The 14,213-nt window shown below is 42.8% G+C and overlaps 3 protein-coding genes across 8 annotated transcripts in view; 1 reads left to right on the forward strand and 2 right to left on the reverse strand.

Moving 5' to 3' along the window:
- The window catches only part of rump (heterogeneous nuclear ribonucleoprotein rumpelstiltskin), a 163,143-nt gene that overhangs the window by 129,153 nt on the left and 19,777 nt on the right, over positions 1-14,213 (forward strand). The window lies entirely within an intron of this gene.
- LOC108659608 (F-BAR domain only protein 2) lies at positions 1,795-14,148 on the reverse strand. 6 transcript variants are annotated; one of them, XM_089256702.1, is made up of 13 exons: positions 14,004-14,148; positions 8,545-8,907; positions 7,908-8,474; positions 7,646-7,841; positions 6,969-7,436; positions 5,544-5,840; positions 4,808-4,916; positions 4,377-4,738; positions 4,142-4,311; positions 3,148-3,893; positions 2,751-3,086; positions 2,460-2,689; positions 1,795-2,400 (listed from the first exon to the last, which is right to left on the reverse strand). In XM_089256702.1, the coding sequence occupies exons 2-13, from the start codon at positions 8,572-8,574 to the stop codon at positions 2,303-2,305; spliced, it is 3,609 nt and encodes a 1,202-aa protein (XP_089112828.1). In that variant the 5' UTR covers positions 8,575-8,907; positions 14,004-14,148; the 3' UTR covers positions 1,795-2,302. The 6 variants fall into 6 exon arrangements, with proteins under 6 accessions (XP_089112828.1, XP_017968094.1, XP_089112826.1 ...); XM_018112605.2 differs by having other exon boundaries at positions 4,142-4,308; positions 6,777-7,436; XM_089256700.1 differs by having other exon boundaries at positions 6,777-7,436.
- Kdm3 (Lysine demethylase 3) lies at positions 9,076-14,144 on the reverse strand. Its single transcript, XM_018112607.3, has 2 exons — positions 14,004-14,144; positions 9,076-11,824 (listed from the first exon to the last, which is right to left on the reverse strand). The coding sequence occupies exon 2, from the start codon at positions 11,816-11,818 to the stop codon at positions 9,146-9,148; it is 2,673 nt and encodes an 890-aa protein (XP_017968096.1). The 5' UTR covers positions 11,819-11,824; positions 14,004-14,144; the 3' UTR covers positions 9,076-9,145.

Below are 14,213 nucleotides of genomic sequence, written 5' to 3' on the forward strand. Positions count from 1 at the left end.
GCCTGACAAAGGGATACCTCTGCACACAGCTTCAACGCCCGGTTCCACACATACAGAAATCCGCAAAGTTTGTTCTTAATACAGCGCTAAAACTATGAATAATTTAAATAATTTATTAAATTCCCGTATTAATTAGAGATCTTCCGTTGTCTATGTTATGCCTGAAAAACTCAAACAAAATATTGATTATTGCGCTTCTATGAAATTTTGAGGAATCTTTCAGACCAAAAAAGTTGCGTGCGATATATATATATATATATATATATATATATATATATATATATATATATAAAATATAAAATTAAAGATCGCAAAGCTCCAGCTCCAGAGATCACTGAGCTTATCTTCCAGATCCACGAGATCGGTCAAGCCTGGGCTACCCACCAATCACATCTTTAATTGCATAATATATATAAATATATACGTTATATATTTTGGAGTAATTCCTGAACTGTGGACAATAAATAAATTATTTGCCATTTTTAATTGGCAGCATCTGTTTGTAATTCAAGCACATATTTTTATTGTCTTTGCCAGTGCGTTCTAATTCCAAGCTGCAGTACAATGGGCAAAATCAACAAACATATGTAACAATTGTTGTGACTGACGCTTTTGTCAAACAATTAAAGTGTCTGCCAGATATATATACAGATATATAAGGCTATATATTGTATATGTATGTCAGTAAATACATATAAACTTGTCGTAGCTCTAACGTACACAATGGGTGCCTGCGACATTTGTTTTGTAATTTAATCTTATCGTTTGACAACTTCTATATAGATATTTTCCCATATAAAGATGTATATATACATATATGTATGTATCTATATGGCTAACGTATATATGCACTTAAATGCTCTACGTATCACTCGGAAGTTCTAATAGCTTTTTTTTATCCATTAATTGTATAATTTATCGTGTGCATAAAAATTCCGCTCAATTTTAATGGCTTAATGCATTTTATAACACTACAAAAATAATAATAAGAACAATAACAGCAACAACAGAAGGCAGGAGCCAAAGCGTGTCAAGTGAAATGAAAATGCGACCGGCTGACGACCTTGAAATCAATTTGTGCCATGATGACGTCATGCGTCAACAACAACAAACAACTGGCGCAACAGGCACCGCAGACAAGCCAACGACAGCTGTTTACTGTATGTGCCAATGGGTATATTATTTAAAATAGATCTCAACTACAATTTACAAGCACAAATTCTATGCATAACTTCGAAAACACTTTGCACCCACGAAATTTCTTTAGATTTCTATTTCATTAGTCGCACGCGATTATTTCATTTTTTTTTTCTTTTTTTTGGCTGCAGCTAATTTCCTTTTTTTAATGGCTCGCCGAAAGCGAAACCGGTCTGTCATGTTCTCTTGCAAATATGCGTGTGTGTGTGTGAGCGTGTGTATATGTGTTGGCGAGTGTATTTTTGTTAATTAAGCAACAGAAAAACATCTGACGCTCTAAAGCGGCGCCAACGCGCTTTGGTGACATTTTTCGGCCTTCTCTTATGCGTACGCTGATGCGTGCGTTAGCATAAATAGCTGTCTAGACAGCTTCTATAGATTTAAACTACCTGAATAAGTAAGTATTAAATTATTTATAGTTTTCAGCTTATTAACATTACGCACTTTGCCTCATTTTGCGAAAACTGTATATTTATCGATAACAAAAGCTGTGTATTGACATTTAAAATGGGAAATAAGCCACAAGTGCGCGGTATGTTAACTTAACAGTCGATGCTCTGTTAAAATAGCAACATTCATATATATAAGTGAAACAAATTTCTGTTAAATTTTGCATTCGTTTTAATACATTTGGTGTTGTTTGAGTGTGTGATTGTGTTTACAAAGTGAACATAAAATAAACGTTCTTTTACACGCTGTACTATATGGTGTATGAGTGTGTGTTGCTTTGAGATATCTACATAGCTACAAACATACGGGTTGTTCACATCATATTTAATTAAACATAATAAATACGTTTCTAAGCATATCATATATATATATAATATATAGTGTATATAAATATAACAAATAATACATCCAGTTGTTACGGCTACACTAAAACAAGCCATCCAATTCAATCAGATTCAACAGTACAAGTGATACAAAAATACATTATAATGATAACCCAAAAACGGAGAGTAGCTAAACACAGGTGAGTCCATTAACATCCACGTCCACATCCATTCAATGCCCAATACCCTTCTCGTCGTATTACAAAATTGTTTGTAGTCATTTTCTTCTTTTAGTTTTCAGGTTTAAATACAATTTTCGCTAGGGTTTCTCACTAATTCGATTTAGCTGAATACGGACTAGTTGATCCAACTGAGGGCGGTGTGGGCGTGGCACCGCTGCGTATACCATCACCCTCGCATACGTACTTGCCTGTAGAGCGGAAAAATCCATGAGAATTTACTTGACAAATGGCAGAGACATTTACATACCTGAAACAAAACGTCTTTTGACCAAGGACAATCGATATCCGCCTCCTTGCAGTTCAAATTCAATGCCCGAGAGTGTGGTACCCTCACAATTGAACTGTGCGGCCAGCGTGGCCGGCGTTGAAGGTCCATCATTGAGCTCGAGTCGTGCACGAAGCGTACCCACGCCGCCATCCTGTGAATTCTGCGATATGTCCGTAAAGTTCCAAACCAAGCGATTCGATTCACCCAACCTGTATCACAAGCATCGTAAGTTAAAGACTGAAATGCAGTGCTGCCCGAGGGTTGACTTACCAGGATGAATGCGGCTTAGACTGAACGATGCGCACAGAGCCATTCACCGGCACAGAGAGTGTGACATTCAACAAGGGCGACGCGTTGGCCATGGCATGATTATTGTACTTGTAGTCAACCTTGAGCGCTGTGTAGCTCGGCTCGCACTTCCAGTAGCTAACCAGCTGAAGGGGACACGAGCTGGCGCCCGGCTTGGTGCGCACCTGATACTTGAGTATATCCACGTTGAAATATGAGGCAGTTGGATTTTTCTCCGCCTGCCTGCGCAGCAATGCAGTCAACGCAGGCATATTAAACTCCAACAGCGTGCTCAGCGCGCTCGACTGTTGACGATCTCTGTGAAAGAGTTGGTTTAGAGCAGGGAGTTGGGAGTATGTTCAGTGTTCGTTTCACTTACATTTGCACAAGTTTCCCGTTGGGCACAAGACTCTCCAGATTTTGTACTTGCTTAATGCGAAAGCCCAGCTTAGCTGGATTTGGATTATTGGCTAACAAACCGGCAATGCCGGCTGGGAATGATAGCATCATATCACCGGACACCTTCACCTGGCAGCGCGACTCGTCGCTGCCCCTGAAATAGGCGTGTATAATCTCATGGAATGCCACAGCGAGTGGTATTGTATCCGATATGCCAATTGTCAGTGGTGAAGGGCCACGAGACGAGCCCATGCCCCCAATGGCGGTGCGAAACTCTAGGCTGCCAATGCTGTCTGCTCGGTTCATTGCTGGCGCTGGACTCATCCGTCCGCGTCCAAGATTTGTTGCACCCGCTGCAGCAGCCGCCGCAGATGCTGCTGGGCCGATGGCAATCATATCTGATCGCCGTGAAGGAGGGCGTGGAATGGCAATGCTGCTGCCACCAGATGTGGGTGTTGGTATCTGCCGCCCTGGCGGCTTGCTAAACGTAGCCGATGCTGGCGCCGAGACGCTCATTTCGCCCAGCTCCGAGAAAATATCGCTCAATTCCGCATACCGATTGTGGCTAGCATTGTTGTTCGCATTGTTATTGGAGAGCGTGGGACTCTGCAGTGGCGCATATGGGTGCACGCTGGCCGTGGGCGTTGACGCATTCGATATCTCTGGTGACTGTTGACGAGATGCAGGTGCGCCGCGTTGTCCACCTTGCAGTTGTTGGCTATGGTGCTGTAAATAAATTATTAAATAAATTAATTACATGATCATCTTTTGACTCGCATTTAAAATTAGTTTTCAGCAGCTGTTAACGATCAAAATTTAATGTTGAGTTGCTAACATGCTAACATTACACTCTGCTCAATAACAGCCAGTGATTTAACACTGACTGCTAACAACATTAAATATTAATACCAGAACCTTCTGTTAACTTCCGCTTGTTAGCAGCAGCGCAATTTAAATTATTTTTATTAACTTACCGCAAAAACTCCAGTGGGTGATAACGAAATATTCTCGACAGTCGCCCTCAGCTCATCCACGCTAGCCGACATGGGCGCCTGTCCATTGTTGAGTGGCTTTATCTTCACATGAATGCGTCGCTTGTCGTTATCCGAATCCGAGTCTGAGTCGGTATAGAAACTGCCAGCTGCTAAAGGAGTTGTACACTTAGTTAACAAGCAATATTGCGTAGACTACAGAAAATGTGTGTCTTACATTTATCGTGGCCCTCCTCCCAGGCTATTTCCTTAGCTGGTTGTATGCTAAAGCCCTCTTCATCCACCTCGTATCCACTTCCACCGGCACTGGCTCCACCGGCAGCACCTGCGCCCGCTGCACTCGCACTAGCTCCACCCACTCCAGAGTTGCTGCTGGCATTGGCTAGAGCACCGGCTACAGCCACGCCGCCTCCGCTGCCACCCATGCTGCTGGCGCCGGCCGAGTCAACGCTGCCTTGGGCCGAGGTGGCGGACAGGGCGGCCAGTCCACCGCCTGCGCTGCTGCCGCTGGAATTTTGAGTCTTCATGCTGCGTCCATGATCATCATAGTCGAGTAATGTGTTATTTCCCCGATCCGCACTGCAGGTAAAACGTCGATCGAATTAATTGCTTTTTCAATTGCTTCATAATTATATAAATAATTATTACCTGGCCAAGCGCTCTTCCTGTATATTGTGATCTGCAGCCTCGTTGTCTTTTTTCTTCTTGGATTTTTTGGTTTTGGCCTTATCGCGTCTACTACGCAAAATGCCCGAAACTATTTCAAATTATTCAAAAAATAGTTAGTTAAATTAAGCTTTATAATTGCGATGGCAGTTCTTGGCTCTACAAGGACAGCAAGCTCTACAACAAACATTATGAGCTATACTATATGCAAGTCTAACAAATTTAGCAAGTAAACGCAAATTCACATAAAGTTCAGTATTCAAAGACATTCTGGTGTCCACAAAATACATATGACTAAAACTATGTTCTAATAACAATATTAATTTTAATAAAAGTTTTGTCTTTTAACACTGAACTTTTTCCGTGTTAAAGTGCGTAGATTTACTCATAGTGTTGAGCAACAATATATAGAAATCGTTCATAAAGATTCTTAACTCAACTCAAACACCGCCATGGATAAAGTGCAACAAATGATTTAGTGAAGATGTTAGAGATATTTCACAATAAATAAATAGCCGTGCAAAAAAGCATTGAAAACTTGTGCTTAAACTTGAATATACATATATACATGTGTATATATATACATACATATATTAATATGAACATATAGTTATATATGTATATATATAGTTATGTGAGCATTTTGGATATGGACTGGGCTGGTTTCGGTCTATTTTTGCTGGGAAGGTAGACACTTTATGTTTATTTTCGCATTTACCCTGAGAGTTTGATGTGAATATATTTAAAAGTGACGTTGTACGTCTGGACGTTGTTGTTGCTGTTGTTGGCGTGGCTACGTTGTTACCCACTGCAGTCTGTTGTTGTTGCTGTTGTTGATGTTGCTGATGATTTAGATGATCTTGATCGTTTAATGATTTCGATAATTGTTGATCGCTTGTCGTTGCATTCAATTGCTTTCTATCAGCTGCGCTTGCAGTTGGTGTTAAGACCTCATTTGGCTGCTGTTGTTGTTGTTGCTGTTGGTCTTGCTGTTGTTGTTGTTGCTGCTGCTGATCTAAAGTTTTTAATTTCAATTAGTTTGATCAGTGGTGCATGGATGATCGAGTCGATAATGAAATGAATGGTTTTTCATTGAATGAATGAATGTTGTATTCGATGTTGTCGGCGTGCAAAAAGCGAGACACAAAAGTGCAAAACAGAGAAGCGTTGAAAATATTGTTAGTTGTTGGGCAGTTAATCGTTGTGGTGTGCGTGTGTGTGTGTCTGTGTATTTGTGTGTGTGTGTGTGTGTCTGAGTGGGTGTGGGTGAATATAGGGTGTTAACATTTGGCTTTTGGCTGGTGTTTGAGTGTACGTTCCGTAGAGTACATAAGAACATAAAATAAACGTAAATAATCACAAGTGTATATACATGAGGAAGAAATATAACAAATTATAAATATAAACAAAAATTTAATAAATTATGAACAAAATACTCTAATGTAATTGTTTTCCGGCAGCACATCAAGATTGTGCATAGTTCAAAAACACATATTACAAAAATAAGATAATATTCGTATGAGAGCAAACGCTTTGGAAAATTTTTAGAAATACTATCAGATATAGATAGATGAGCACAGCATTGTTATTTGATTCGAATTGAACTGTTCGAAGTATCTACAACAAATCCAATTTCTATCTAGGTTAAGTAAATTAAGTAACTTTGTAAATATGCTGCACATTAAGAGAATCAAGTCAACGCTAACGTATCGACCTCATTTGTATCGAGTTAGAGTTACTGAGAAAACGCTTTGCCCTTCGAGTTATGCACTTGAAAGTGGGATGGACAGATAATGTAAATTTAGATAGAAGACAGAATAGTTAACATACAAGAATTGCAGAATACAAAGTATACACATTATGGATAGAGACTGTTACCGTTGTAAAAGAAACAAATGAAAAGCATTAAGAAAAAAGAGCACTAAGAAAGAAAAATAATAAGAAAATCAACCTTGACTACTAGTTGTATCCAGAAGCTCTGAGTTAGGGATATTTTTGTTGGTGACATTGGTGGTGAAATTATTTGTGCCGGTTGCTGTGGTGTTGTTGGTGTTCGAGTTGGCGCTTGTTGTTGTTGTTGTGATGTTCGTGTTGTTGTAATTGTTGTTGTTGGAGCTGCTACTGTTGCTGTTGCCAGGCATACCGAAATTCCCAGCGCTAACAGAGCTGGCGCTCTGCTGCGGTTGCTGTTTGCTCGCCGTCGGCAAAAACCAGGAGCGCAGACTTTTTACCGTGGACGTAGGGGCGCTCGCCTGTGGCGGCACCGGCGGCGGCTGTGCCCCTAGCGTTTCTGGCGATGTGGGCCGTGGCGATGACGGACCACCGCCCACGCTGCCCAGCATTGCATCGTCTACATAGGGAATGCTTCCACTGGCCGCACTGCCGCTGCCCAATGAGATGCCCGCAAGTGCATCGCCAACACCGACACCGCCACCGCCCCGTTGGTCCATCGAAACCAGACTACCCGAAGCGGCTGCTGCTGTGCCACCCGTACGCAAAGCCGCCTGAATGCTGGTTGCCGAGTTCGAATTTGATGCCGCTCCTGATGCCTGAGGCGGCTGCTGCAGACGCGATGCATTTGACAACGGAATAAACTCCAGCTCGAGCATCTCTGTGAGTAGATCAAAAAGATTTGGATTAGTATCATTAAATATAGATTAGTACTAGCCATAAAGGCTGCTGTTATTAACATTGTTTACATAAGTAGTTTTCATTAACAGGTGCTGTTATTGTCTACAGAGCCAGCAACTGTTATATAGCCTGCTTATGAAGACTATGTTAATAACAGCTCTGAGAAACGATGCATTAGAGTAGACGTACCGGGCTTCTCGAGACCCGTGTATTTGTTCAACACAAATTGCTCGAGTAGCTTATCAACGGACATGTCCACAAATTGGCGCTTGAAGTCCGAATGCACTTGTCCGACCATGTCGTGATTGTTTTGCAGCATCTCCAAGTAAGTGGATAGAAACTCCTTCATTTGACGCAGATGCACCTCCTCGATCTCTTGGAAACGCTGCAATGCAATAGAGAATTTGCTATCATAATAATGTTTCAAATTACATTTTGCAACCCCACATACCCTGCACGTTTGCGTCATGCGACGCTCAAACTCGTTCTTGATCGGATTATGCTTCTCGAGCAGCGCTTTATAATCCTCTTGCAGTTTTTTAAGTTTACTCTCCAGCTTCTCTGCATCCTTGTGGGAGCCGTTGTCCTTGCGAAGCTTCTCCAGCTCGAGCACCTTGCTGGCATACAAATCGCGCAGCTTTTGCACAGCAACTGTTGATGTTTGTATGGCCTGAACGCACTCGAGCGTGTGGGATTCCTCCTCTTTGACGCACTTGTGTTTCTTGTGCAGCTCATCGGCATACTTGGCCACATCTTTGACCAGCTCTGTCAACTTCTGCACCATTTGCATGTGCAGTGTCGACAGCTTCTCCGCCGAGGTGCGTAATATGGTCCAAACCGGTGCAAAGGTGCTGTTCAATGTGCCCGTGCTGGCCTTGTGGGCCAACTTGGACATCATTTTCGAGTTCTGCTCCTCGATGTTCGATTTCTCGCGCAGAAACTCGGACAGCTCCTTGCTGGCCACCAGCCCGTACTTCATATTATGATACAGGACATCGAATCCATTGTTCTTCTCCCCCTGCACCGAAAACAATTGACATTTGAATAGGAATAGGAATTGTTACTTGTTTCCATTAGCAGCAACTCACCCAAAAATAATCATTAAAGTCCACCGTCATTTCGCGTGTGTGTCTTAAAATCTAAATCTTACAAAATTCTAGGGCCCCGGGAATATTCTAAAAATGCTTTGCTGAGCTTCGCTTTTGTTTGTTGTCGGTTATGCCTTTGGCCTTATTGTTGCTTGGTTTTGTCGTCGTCGTAGCTAAATAATTGACTCGGTTACCCAATCCCAATCCAATACCTAGTGGCTCAACAGTAGAGTGGAGCACAGTGGCACATTGCTGGTTGATCCCATCACCATCTTTACCATGATCATAAAATGTTCCGTCTTCAGTACGCTTTGGACGCATTGGTCTCAGGAAATCCCCCTTATTTGATATCCTTGACAGCTGCTGCAATTGATAAGATATACACATAATATTAATAATCTTTTAATATGTTTGTTATTCAATGAATTTAAGTAGAAACTGCAATACTATTTGGTCTTTCATGGGCAACAGAAATTCAAATATTTATTACTTGTTTTTTTAGTTTTTAATTATAATTGAAATAAACACAAATTTCGTTTATCAAGTACATTTTCAGAAACTTATATAATACTAAAATCGTAAGCCCGAAATGGAATCGCCTCTATTGCTCAGCCTGTGCCTTGGCCAACTCCAGATCAATGCGTTCCTCCAGTGCACGCGTTAATATAGTGCAGCAGTCCTTAATTGCATGATAGATAATGTTCTTGATCTGGAGCTTGTCCTCGTGATTGGTGTGCGAATGCGAAAGCCGCCTGAACTCATGGGTCAGATGATAGCAGTGGGTAATATTCTCCGGGGAAACAAAATCCTCGGCCACCTTGATGCAGTTGTGCAAGTTCTGCACCTGGTGCGGTGCACCGGCAGGTATGAAGACTGCATCGCCCAAGCACTGGACAATCGGATAGCCCTCGACGCCATACTCCTTGAACAGGCGCGCACGCAACTTGTCGTCGAGATACCAGTTTTGGTCGTGTATGGGATCGTGGTCCGGCTCCAGCCTGAATCCCTTCTCCAGGGTGACGCGATTAAGCAGATCCCGTATCTTATCCGCATCGCGTGCGGGAAAGATGTGCCACAGTGCGCCAGGCAGCACATCCGGCGACTGGCAACGGGCCCGTGTGATATATTCACAGCCGCCCAGTGCGATGGCGCGCTGTGTGGCCGCCAGCTGGGGCTTGCTGTCCTCATCCGTGGGTATGCCCACGTAGACCATTATGTTGACTGCGTCCGATATGTCCAGATGCAAATTGGTGGTTCCCTTATCCGGATGCAGTGCCGAGCCATAGGCATTGTACATCTTCGGCCCCAAATCGGGAGGCACAAACATTTTGGGCAAGCAGCTGGCTATGTTGAGATTGCCAGTGCGCAGCGTATACTCGGGCATGGGCAGGCCCCGCATCAGATCCGCAAAGCGTGTGGGCAGTATTTCGGCGAAATCGTCGCCCGGTGGCCAATCCTTGAGCTTCAGCAGCATCGGCTTGCCATTGGCGTCGAGCAAGCGCTTGTGCATGCACTGGAAACCCTCCCAAAAGTGGCGCATCGGCTGATTGGGCACCAAATTGCCATTCAGACAGTTTATCAAATCGTTCGGTTTGTCGCCAAAGTCACGGCAAAAGGCCTGCGGATGCCATAGGTCCAGATTGAGCGAGCGAGCCACCTCGGATATCATCACAGGCTGTCCGCATTTCCACACCTCTTGAAAAAGTACCCGATTATCGGGATGCATGGGATCGGTGAGGCGCAACAGTTTGCCATCGCATAGCCATTCATGGGGAACACCCGGCGCCAGTTGCGTCGAGTGCACCAGGGTCATGGCGCGTGGGGGCAAGAAGCGTCGCAAGCCGGCAAGGCCTTTGCGCAAAAAATTTATGTGCTTGAAGTTATCAAAAGCGCTGGTGATGGGATCTTTGCCGAGTGTCTCCTTGGTCCAGACGCGACCAGGCACATAGTCAATGCCATTTTGTCGAGCAAATTCCAATTTCTTGGCATGCAGCTGCTCCAGCCGCTGCTGCTGCTGCACCTTCTGAGCGGTGGCCAGCGAGGAGGCGCTGGTTTGCTGCTTCAGCTGTGACTCCTTGATCATGTCTTGAATGAGCTGCGTCAGCTGCTCGTCCCTGACCTGCTGTTTGCTGAGCAGACAGCCGCACACCTGGGGCACCTGCCACAAAGTGCGCACCTCGTGCAACAGGCGACCGAGCACATTAAGTGCATCCCCTGCAATAATTTGGGTCAGCATCAGCTCGGGCAGCGTATGCTGCTGCTGCTTGTCGCTGTCGGTGCAGAGCAGCCAGTGGTAGGCATCGTAGCCTCGCTGAGCCTCGACTCGCCGCTTATTTTGCAGTCCCTCCTTGCGATCCTTGTAGCAATCGATGCATACACCGAAGCCACACTTTCTGCACGTCCAGTGATAGTTGAATAGCGTTGTATCGCAGACATCGCAGATTTCCCGTATGCCCTGCACGGCTTTCTTCCAGGCAATCGTACCGTCGGGATTCTCGTGCAGCTTCAACGCCTCCGCCTCCTGGCGCCACAGATAGCAAAACTGATCGCCGGCATGCAACAAAATGTAGCGGCACACTTGTATATCCATAAAGCCAGCGGTAGGCGCTGTCTTCGAATCCGGCTGCCAGATTGCGTAGTCAGCACTGGTCGGCTCCAGGTAGGGATTGGGAAATCCGGCAACGCTTAACTCTCCTTCGGCATTGTATTGGAGGCGTCGAAACTCGTAGAAGCGACAGTATATGTCATTGCCGGTGTTACCGCTGTTGTTATTGCTATTGCTGCTGCTACTGCTGTTGATACTGATGCTGCTGCTGTTAGTTTCTGCTGGTGTTGCAGGTGAAGCTGCAGGCAGTGTATGGCGACGTCGGCACTCGCGACATTTGGGTATGGGTGTCGAGCTGATCAATTGCTGTAGCTTAAAGCAGGGCAAATGCTGCAGAAAGATTTGGCAGCTGGCGCGGTTATCGCGGTCACGTTGCTGCTCCTCAATGCTCAGTTCAATAACATTGTTTAGCGGCGGACTTTGCTGCTGTTGCTGTTGGTGTTGCTGCTGTTCTTGTTCATCTTTCATGTCCGTTTGAGGTTCTGGCTCCAAATGGGCACGTTTACAGCTGTTATCGCTGCTGTTAATCTCATTTGATATGTGTATCTCGATTATGGATTTCGGCTCCGAACGTGACAAAGCGCGCTTACGGCACTTGTCGTCACTATTTGATAACGGCGTTGCCAGACTGACGATAGCTGTGCCTGTGGCTGCTGCTTCTTGCGACATTGCGAGCTATGCGCGTGCAGAATGAGCGAGAGAGAAAAAGGGAGAGAGAAAAAGCATAATATGAACATCTCATAATTTGCCAGCTTATTACAAGTTTGCGTTTGTAGCCGGCTTTATTTTGCTTTGTAATTTGTGATAAATTTGCTGTTGCTGCTGTTGCATTTATTGTTATTGTTGTTTCTTTGTGAGTGGTATCTTCTCATGCGATCGTTGTCGATAACATTTATGATACGTTACAACTATTATATACTGTTAATAGAACTGCCTTTTTCCTTTGTATATTTATATTTATATTGTGCATTGGCAATATCTGCAGTCACATTAACCTATCTCAGAACAAATTCTGTACAAAATATTCTTTAAATTATATATGTATATGTAGCAATAATTATAATGTACACATTAGGTCAAAAGACTCAACAGCCAATTGATAATTTGTCATAAATTGGAATGGGGCGTTTGTTTGGTTGTCGACGTATGTAACTTACATACATACATACATATGTGTTTGAATGTCTACCTGATAAGCATAATATAGTAATGCAAACACCCCCAATAAAAAAAACTATTCAATCGGCCATATACAGCAAATAAATAAGCACTGTATATGCTTTGCAGTGTATCTTTTATAATTATCAAAACTTGATAGAAATATAAATATAGACAAAACAGAAACAGGGCTTCCTATTTTTTCGCCACTCAACGCTATTTTTAAGCAACATTTGCTAATTAGCCGAGATGGCCACACACACACACACACACACACACACACACACACACACACACACCATCAATATGTTCACGTGCAATCATTTAACTTCATTATGACAAAAACTCCCTCTCTCTCTCTCTCTCGTAATCTCTTTTCTCCAAAGATGTGCAACAGGTGCCAGTATAATTTGCCGCATATCGATAAATTCACTCTTTTGTATCGATTTATTATAACCAAATAGGGGCGGAAATGTATATATGTATGCATATACATATATTATACGATGTAGACCTTTACAGCTATTCACTAGTTATCTGAAGTATGACAACACGAATATAGCCAGACACGCATCGTTCTGGTGAGACCCATTGAATTAACCTTGGCTGACATACCACACAAAACACATACAGACGCCTACGCCCTTGTAGCAGTTGCGATAATGTTTTGGGCGTGAACCGCAGCGAAGCCGCCACAGCTGCCGCTGGTGCTTCTGCGTGTCTTATCGGTAAAAGCGAAACAGAAAGTTAAAGAGAAACATAAAAAAAAAACTTTACCAAGCACTGCTCTGCATTCAACAACGGCGGCATCTTCCACTGCACAATTGGCGAATCAATTCACTCTCTGAGCACTATATTATTGACCTTTCAATTAAGTTGACTTCAGTAGCGCCAATTGCTCGTTTTACATAAGAATTGAACGAAAGGCGTTAAATCAATAATATAAATAACCAAAGGTGGTGGTAAACAGCAGAGACGTGCTTACATTTAAATACATACTACACATATGTATGTACATACTCTGAATATATATTTATATATATGTACAAATAACGTATGCAGTAGAAATAGTTGGCACACGACTCCCTTTTAGGTCGCACGACAACACCATTCTCATACTTCTTTCTCCGTATTTCCTACACGTATTATGAAACTGGCCGCAGCTACAGTTAAAATGTTTTAACTTTTAATGTTAATGGCCAATCCAGCTGATATCAAGCACAACTCCTACCATTTGTAGCGTAAACACAACAGAAGCACGACAACACTGTTGTGGGATTACTACATCGCCTACTCTCGCCCACTCTTGATGTGTTGTTTTGTCAATGAATGAGTTGCTTTTTTTCAGTGCATTGGACATTAATCAGCTTTGAATAACGAACGATTTTACAATTCACTTTTTGCTAGCCGCTTCCTTTCAGCAATACCGATTTAGTGGCTCAGTATAATTTTTTATCAGTTTAAATTGTGTACTTAATAAAACCAAAAGCACAAATACACGCACGTATAGTCCAAGCACATTCACACACACACACACCCACCACACATGCAGTTGAACGCTGAAGCGTTCCTGCATACCAAGTATATAAATATGTATAGACATATGCATACATACATACATATAGATTTGATTGGAATACAACTAGTAAATTTTCACACAAAAATTATGATAGTTTTTGCATTAATTAAAACTTACATTTTATTATTAAATATTGCTTAAACACATCCACATTCGTTTTATGATATTTCTCATTCGAAAATCAAACTTCTTGTATATAGAATGATAATTTTTCACAAACGCGCACAATTAACATACACTCACATAGCAGAACGCGTCGTACTTCTATCTTACTAGTGATGTGCCAATATTGATTGTTAGTCAACAAGTGTTGAATAACATTTAGTG

This window comes from Drosophila navojoa, chromosome 2 (assembly GCF_054131105.1).
Source record: "Drosophila navojoa isolate 15081-1374.11 chromosome 2, UAZ_NAV_1.0, whole genome shotgun sequence".
Taxonomy (NCBI): Eukaryota; Metazoa; Arthropoda; class Insecta; order Diptera; family Drosophilidae; genus Drosophila; species Drosophila navojoa.

Excerpts from the sequence above, each read along its gene's own strand:
- LOC108659608 (XM_089256700.1), bottom strand. The coding sequence starts at position 8,574 with ATGACGGTGGACTTTAATGATTATTTTTGG. Across the intron at positions 4,312-4,376 it reads GGAGGAGGGCCACGATAAAT|CAGCTGGCAGTTTCTATACC; the intron begins GTAAGACACACA and ends CAACTCCTTTAG. Across the intron at positions 3,087-3,147 it reads AACGGGAAACTTGTGCAAAT|AGATCGTCAACAGTCGAGCG; the intron begins GTAAGTGAAACG and ends ACTCTTTCACAG.
- Kdm3 (XM_018112607.3), bottom strand. The coding sequence starts at position 11,818 with ATGTCGCAAGAAGCAGCAGCCACAGGCACAGCTATCGTCAGTCTGGCA.